Here is a 7,115-nt window from a genome sequence, read left to right on the forward strand (position 1 = left end):
TAAATCTTCTATTTTCTGGGAATCATTTATCCCTGACTTTATTTCTCACTCCATTGTAAATGACTTGGCTATTATTTGAGAAATAAAGTCTTATTGGTTCAAAAAAAACTAACAATACTCTCTCTGTTCCTAAATATAAGTCTTTTTAAAGATTCAATATGGACTACATACATAGGAAAATGAGTGAAAGTACACTCTAAAATGTCTATATACATCCGTATGTAGTCCGTATTAAAATTTCTAAAAAGACTTAAATTTAGAAAAGGGGGAATACAAAATTGTGTATAAAATTGTATTAAGAGTTATGTTAGGACAGAGGGAGTATGTACTAACAACAAATATCATCAAGTATTAATCGGTGCTCTTCCGGAAAATGAAAATTCGGTGCTAGCACGCGTGCATCCAGTAGCTTCTGGCCGGTACAAGACCAATCTCATTCCATTTCATTAAAGAAAAGCACTGACCGCCCACTGCGTGCCTTATCTCATCGCCGACGCCACTCCTCTCCTTCTTTTATCCAGATCGCCAATTCCTCCGCTCATCCTAATCCAGCGCTGGTCCTCTTCTTCTTCTCTCACCATCCAATCTAGCCAAGAGCCGCACGTGCGCAGGGCCGTGGTGGCTGGCCAGTGCAGCACCCCCTAATCGGCGATGAACCCAGAGGCCGCCATGGCTGGCGCCTTGGAGCTCCTCTGCCTCGTCCTGATCTGGCCGTCCGCCCCAGTCATCGGCCCCGTGCTCCGGATCAGGCCAGAAGCCTCGCCTACGACCTGATTCAGACTGCCTAGCCTTCGCCACCTGCGCCGTGCCCCAGAGGTTCGGCCGATCCCGCGTCGCTCATTCTCGCTTCTTCCACTGCTCGCGGCTCGCGTTGACTGCGAGAGGCCACATGCCTCGTCCAACCACATCCTCTCACTGCCTTGCTCCTCCACCACCACTCCTCTCCCTTCTTCCTCCCCTCCCTGCCAGCCAGGGCACTCTCCCTCTCCCGCCTCCGTTCGCCGCAGGTGAGTGCATGGCTACGGGTGTCTGGCCAGCAGCAACAGCTGCGGCAGTTCCGCGCCCGGAGAAGCCGCGCGCTGGGCGATGTGGAGGAGGACGACATGCTGCTTCCTCATTCGGGCGTCCTCCTCTGCGCCGTCGGTGAGCCCTCCCCTTCTTCCTCCATCTCTCTTCTCTCCCCCGTGCTTCTTCTCTAAGAGCTCTCTCTGCCTTCTATTTTTCTACAGAGAGACGGCCATGGCCGCCCGATGCCCGAGCGCCGCCGGCCAAGGATCCGCCGGCGTCCAGACCCCCTCCACGCCATCCCCATCTCGCCGGAGACCTACACCAAGTCACATCCAGCGCTCGCACCACCCTTCGGGCCCTGCCCCGCAGCTCTGCAGCCCGAGCGCTTCGGCCGCCTCGCACCCGAAGCAGAGGAGAGGAGCTCCCTACCACGAGCCTCTCCAGCCCCGGCAAACCAGCAGGCCGACCCCGCCTCCTTCTCACTTCCCTCCTCCTTCCTTTTTTTCCGCCGGGACGCATCACCCCTTCCTTGGCTTCTGCGGAGTGGAAGCCGGCGGCAAGCTGCGGCCCGTGCCCGGCGGTGGAGAAGGCAAACGGGGTAGAATTGTAACTAATGCAGGGGCGTTTATGTAAATACGAAGTGTTTTCTCACGTACCACTTAAAATAGGACTGCGGATTGAATTCTAAAAAAGGAAGGGGCTTTTATGCAAAAGTGCAGACGACGTACAACCAGAAGCAATCGCTGGTTTATTAGTAGGTAGAGATAGAGATTTGCCCAGGCAAGACAAGGATTCCAACATCAAGAGACGGACAGTCGGACGGTCAAAAATTGTAAGGCAGTCCATGAGGGAGGAAGCTTGACGGGCCGTCCTGCTATGTTGCTCACTTCTAATTTTCAGTAAAAACAAATGCAGCGCCCTGACGGACAAATGACTGATGTAAAGATGAGATGGAAGCTTTGACAACCTCTTTCTACAAAGAGCTATATACCTCTCAAGGAGTGCAGGACATGGAGCATGTGCTCAATACTGTTCCAGATGTTCCCAATTAAGGCGCCGGGCCCCGATGGATTTCCAGCACATTTTTTCCAGCGACACTGGGACGTGTGCGGAGACGAGGTAACTAGGGTGGTTCTGACGATTGTGGAGGGCTCTGAGTCGGCGGAATGCATAAATAACACCATCCTGGTTCTTATACCTAAGGTAAAAAATCCCACACCACTGCCGCAATTTCGCCCAATCAGTTTATGCAATGCGTTATACAAAATAGCTTCGAAGGTGATATCTAACCGCCTTAAGGTGGCATTGCCAGATATAGTCTCGGAGGAGCAGTCTGCTTTTGTGCCTGGGAGGCTTATTACTGATAACGTCATTACAGCTTATGAATGACTGCATTTCATGAAGCGCAACAAGGCAAAGAAGCATCAATCATGTGCCTTGAAACTTGATATGATGAAAGCGTACGATAGAGTTGAATGGCCCTACTTACGGGCAATTATGCTTAAGCTGGGTTTCACTGCTAGATGGGTGGATATTGTCATGAATCTGGTGAGCTCAGTTAATTTTTCCGTTTTGTCAATGGGAACAAACTAGAAGAGTTTAAACCATCTCGTGGAATCCGACAAGGGGACCCGTTGTCTCCATACTTGTCCTTCTTAGCAGCAGAGGGCCTTTCGTGCCTCCTAAAATCAAGAAGTGAGTCATCAAACTTGAGTGGGCTTCAAGTGGCTGCCTCGGCGCCACCGGTAAACCATTTATTATTTGCAGATGACAGCCTGCTGTTTTTCAAGGCGAATGGTATGGGAGCGATGGAGGTGAACCAAGTTTTGGATACATATTGTCAAGCTTCTGGCCAGCGAATTAATTATGCAAAATCATCCATCTTCTTCAGCAAAGGGGTTCCAGAAAATATCCGCAATGACATAAAGGGCATCTTGCATGTACCAAATGAGACTTTGAATGAAAAATATTTGGGTATGCCTTCTGACATCGGTTCCTCAAAGAATGGTGCTTTCAAATATTTGAAGGACAGATTGTGGAGTAGGATTCAAGGATGGATAGAGAAGTCTCTGTCCACGGCTGGAAAAGAGGTTCTTGTTAAGGCGGTTGCTCAGGCGGTGCCAGTATACTCTATGTCTTGCTTCAAATTACCAAGAGGGTTGTGTGAACATTTGAATATGCTCATAAGGAAATTTTGGTGGGGGAGCAAAGAAGGTCAACGGAAGCCGCATTGGGTTTTTTGGAAGGACATGACCCAACCAAAAAGCATGGGGGGTTTGGGTTTCAAAGATTTTGAGCTCTTTAATCTGGCTATGCTGGCTAGACAAGCGTGGCGTTTGCTTCAAAAGCCAGACTCACTGAGTGCTCGCATCCTCAGGAGTGTTTGCTATCCAGGTTCAACAATTCTTGAAGCCAGCCTCGGATCCCACCCGAGTCAGATTTGGCGAGCCATAGTAGAAGGGAGAGATATTCTTTAGCAAGGGCTAATAAAGAGAATTTGGAACGAACATAATACAAGTATTTGGACTGAAAACTGGTTACCTAGGGACGAGATGCTCCGACCATATGGTTGTAGGACAGCGAACCCGCCTCAGTTTGTTTCAGAAATCATAGATCCAACTACAGCAACATGGAACATACAGAGGGTCCGAGAGGTTTTCCTTCACATGGACGTGAAAGTCATCACTAGTATTCCACTTTGCACTCGTAATATAACTAATTTCTGGCATTGGCATTTTGAGAAAAATGGACAATTCTCCGTCAGATCAGCGTACAACATGCTTGTACTAACAAGGCATCGCCGTGAGGCTTGGCTGAGCGGTAATGCTAGCTCGTCAAGCAATATAGCCGAGCAAAACGAGTGGAAAACTCTGTGGAAAACGCAAGTGCCCGGAAAAATTAGAATGTTCTTATGGAGACTTTCAAAACATTCCTTGCCAACCGAAGATGTTCGTTCTCATCGACATATGTCAAACTCTGTGGCATGCGGGCTGTGTGGGGCACCGGACTCATGGCGGCATTCTCTCCTGGAGTGTACTACTTCCAGATGCACATGGGCTATGGCAGAGGAGGAGATTGGGCAGTCGCTGGTGCACAACAGAGAGCCGAAAGCCAAACAGTGGCTGTTCACACAAATGGAGGCATTATCACATGCTCATTTCGTCAAGCCAGCCATCACTTTGTGGGCTATTTGGTCGGCAAGGAGGAAGTCCATCCACGAGGGTATTTTTCAGAGTCCCCAGTCACTTTTCTCATTCACCACCAGATTCATTGGAGAGCTGGAGAGTATTAAAGAACGCAAACCGGTTGGGATATCAAGGACAGGAGGGGATATGCAACGTAGAACTCGTCTGAGAGCTCCTCCGGCGAACCATGCAAAGCTTCATGTGGATGCGGCCGTGAGACCAGGGCAAGGTGGTTCGGCAGCAGTTGTGTGCAGGGATGCCGAGGGGAACTACCTGGGTAGCACAGCCCTGGTGGTGCAAGGAGTGGATGACCCAATGATTTTGGAGTCGATAGCCTGCAGGGAGGCACTTTGTGCAGCTGAGGATCTTCTGTTGCAGAGTTTTGTGGTCGCGTCACATGCAAAACAGGTGGTCAGAGACATTGCTGGAGGTTCCCACGGCAAACATGGCGCAATTTTCAGCGAGATCAAAGCCCGTTCTACTGCTTTTTCCTGTAGTTTTATCTTTGAAAGTCGAGACAGTAACGTAGAAGCTCACCGCTTAGCTAGATACACTCTTAATCTAGCACTTGGGCGTCATGTGTGGTTTGGCCAACCACATGATGTAAGCATTATCCCACTTTCTGTGGAATTCGATCAATAAAGAACTGGCTTTCCCCTAAAAAAAGCAAAAACAAATGCACCACCCCCATGAACATCGGGTCACTACCATACAGAGTTAGCCTTCAGATATTACGTCCGGCAACTCTCCAGCTTTGCCTTGCACTTGATGTGTTCGACACATTGACCGACCGGAATTATCGTGATTTTGTTAGGGAAAACAATGGATTCCGATGCATCGTCGGACGAGGAGTATGGCCCGACGGAGCTTGACCAAATGATTCAAGATAAGTTCTTCGATTCGTCGGATTCGAACAAAGAAGTGAACATGATCATGCTCATGAGCATGCAAGAGGAAATAGACTGGCAAGTCGAGCATATTCTCAACTTCAAGGGCTCAATCAAAGGGAGAAGAGTGATCAACCAGGACAGAGTGTCCGGAGCAAAGCTACTGCACAATGACTACTTTGCTCCCACACCTGCTTTTCCGAATGATCCATGGTTTCGTCGCTGTTTTCGCATGCGGAAATCATTATTTTTGTGCATTGTGGAGGGAGTGGAGGCACACGACGACTACTTCAAGCTGAGACGGGATTGCTATGGCCAACTCTCTTTCTCGGCCAAGCAGAAGCGCACGTCTGCTCTGAGGATGCTTGCACTTGGTACTGCTGCAGACGCCGTTGGTGAGATGGTCAGGATGGGAGAGAGCACGTGCCTCAAGACTACTATCAAATTTTATCTTGCCCTGGTTGAGGTGTTTGGACCGGAGTATCTCAGAGAACCAAATGCGCGGGGCACGGAAAAGTTGTTGGCTATTGGAGAGGCAAGCGGTTTTTCAGGAATGTTCGGATCAATTGATTGCATGGATTGGCAATGAAAAAACTGCCCCAAAGGTCTGCGGAGAATGTATCAAGGTCACACCAGTGAGGCCACCATCATACTAGAAGCAGTGGCATCACATGACTTATGGATTTGGCATGCTTTCTTTGGAATGCCCGGTTCTCACAACGACATCAACGTGCTTCAACGGTCGCCGGTGTTCAGGAGGCTTTGCAATGGGGAATCACCGTCGTGCAACTACACCATCAACGGCCGGGACTACAACATGGGGTACTATCTTGCCGATGGTATCTATCCTCAGTGGGCGGGATTTGTGAAGACCATAGCGGAGCCGCGTGGCAATAAACAGAGCCACTTTGCAACAATGCAGGAAGCGGCTAGGAAGGACGTGGAGAGGGCATTTGGTGTGCTTCAGGCTCGTTGGGAAATTGTGCGGAGCGCTGCAATGATGTGGGAATCAGAAACTTTGTGGCAGCTGATGACATGTTGTGTTATTCTGCACAATATGATTGCCGAGGATGAGGGTGATGGTGTAGCCCAAACCCATGATCTCGAAGCACCCGGAGAATAAGTTGAAATCCCATAAGATTAAGATGCGGCTCAGCTTATAAACTTTCTGCAGATGCATCAGAATCTTCGAAATCAGCAGGTGCACACACAACTACTCGATGATCTTGTGGAGTATATGTCGATCCATAATGGCAACCAAGGAGCCAATGCTTGAGTTTAACACTTCAAATAATATGTATGCTTGATACGAACATTTGTTATTTACGGGCGACATTGTCTACTTTGTTCTGGGTAAACAAAGAAGCTTATAAACAAAGAAGCCTCTCCTCCACATCTCTGGCGCCTGGCTTTGGATCGTTCACATGCATGCATGCATAAAAGAAAGCTGAGCCGACCCCTCTTTTCCTACTGAATATGCATGGCCATCGCATTCGCATCGCAACGAAGGAAGGAAGATGTGCCTACACCAGCAGCGCGCGCTTTGCATCTATGCATGCTCGCAGTTGCTTCCATAAGAAGAAAAAGATCTCGAGTCGAGAGGACTTGACAGCACGTACCAGCATGCACTCACAAGCCGATCGAGCTAACCATCGATCGAACAGCCTCATGATCAAGACTTGGATTGACAGCCAGCTTTTGAGTTTGCTTTACTCAAGGAACATGGAGAATAACCAAAGACCAGCCAAAGCTCGGGCACGCAGGACCAACCCATGCATGCATGCATGCATCTCGAGCAAAAAATCCAATCAAGTTTGCTTTAAACATGACCAAATCAGACCAAACAGGGTTTTGATTAGCTGGTAAAAAGCGCAATTTTTACTCGAGTACTAGTTCTAAACAGTACTGCTGACGAAGATATTAGATAATGTAGTATGAAAATGGAAGAAAGGAACACGATGCTAGGGGCAAATTCGTCAATAAAGGGAAATGCGAGGCACTATAAATTGCGTTCCCTGGCGCCACATTTGTGCAA

At 48.8% G+C, this 7,115-nt stretch overlaps 1 protein-coding gene across 1 annotated transcript; it reads left to right on the plus strand.

The window, feature by feature from the left end:
• The first annotated feature begins 471 nt into the window (after positions 1-471).
• LOC123123354 (uncharacterized) lies at positions 472-1,984 on the plus strand. Its single transcript, XM_044543846.1, has 2 exons — positions 472-1,143; positions 1,230-1,984. The coding sequence occupies exons 1-2, from the start codon at positions 1,087-1,089 to the stop codon at positions 1,608-1,610; spliced, it is 438 nt and encodes a 145-aa protein (XP_044399781.1). The 5' UTR covers positions 472-1,086; the 3' UTR covers positions 1,611-1,984.
• Positions 1,985-7,115: the final 5,131 nt, after the last annotated feature.

This window comes from Triticum aestivum, chromosome 5D (assembly GCF_018294505.1).
Source record: "Triticum aestivum cultivar Chinese Spring chromosome 5D, IWGSC CS RefSeq v2.1, whole genome shotgun sequence".
Lineage (NCBI taxonomy): Eukaryota > Viridiplantae > Streptophyta > Magnoliopsida > Poales > Poaceae > Triticum > Triticum aestivum.

What these genes read in the sequence shown, in the direction of transcription:
- LOC123123354 (XM_044543846.1), top strand. Translation starts at nt 1,087, where the DNA reads ATGTGGAGGAGGACGACATGCTGCTTCCTCATTCGGGCGTCCTCCTCT. An exon ending in CGTCCTCCTCTGCGCCGTCG is followed by an intron (nt 1,144 to 1,229) that starts GTGAGCCCTCCC and finishes ATTTTTCTACAG; the next exon opens with AGAGACGGCCATGGCCGCCC.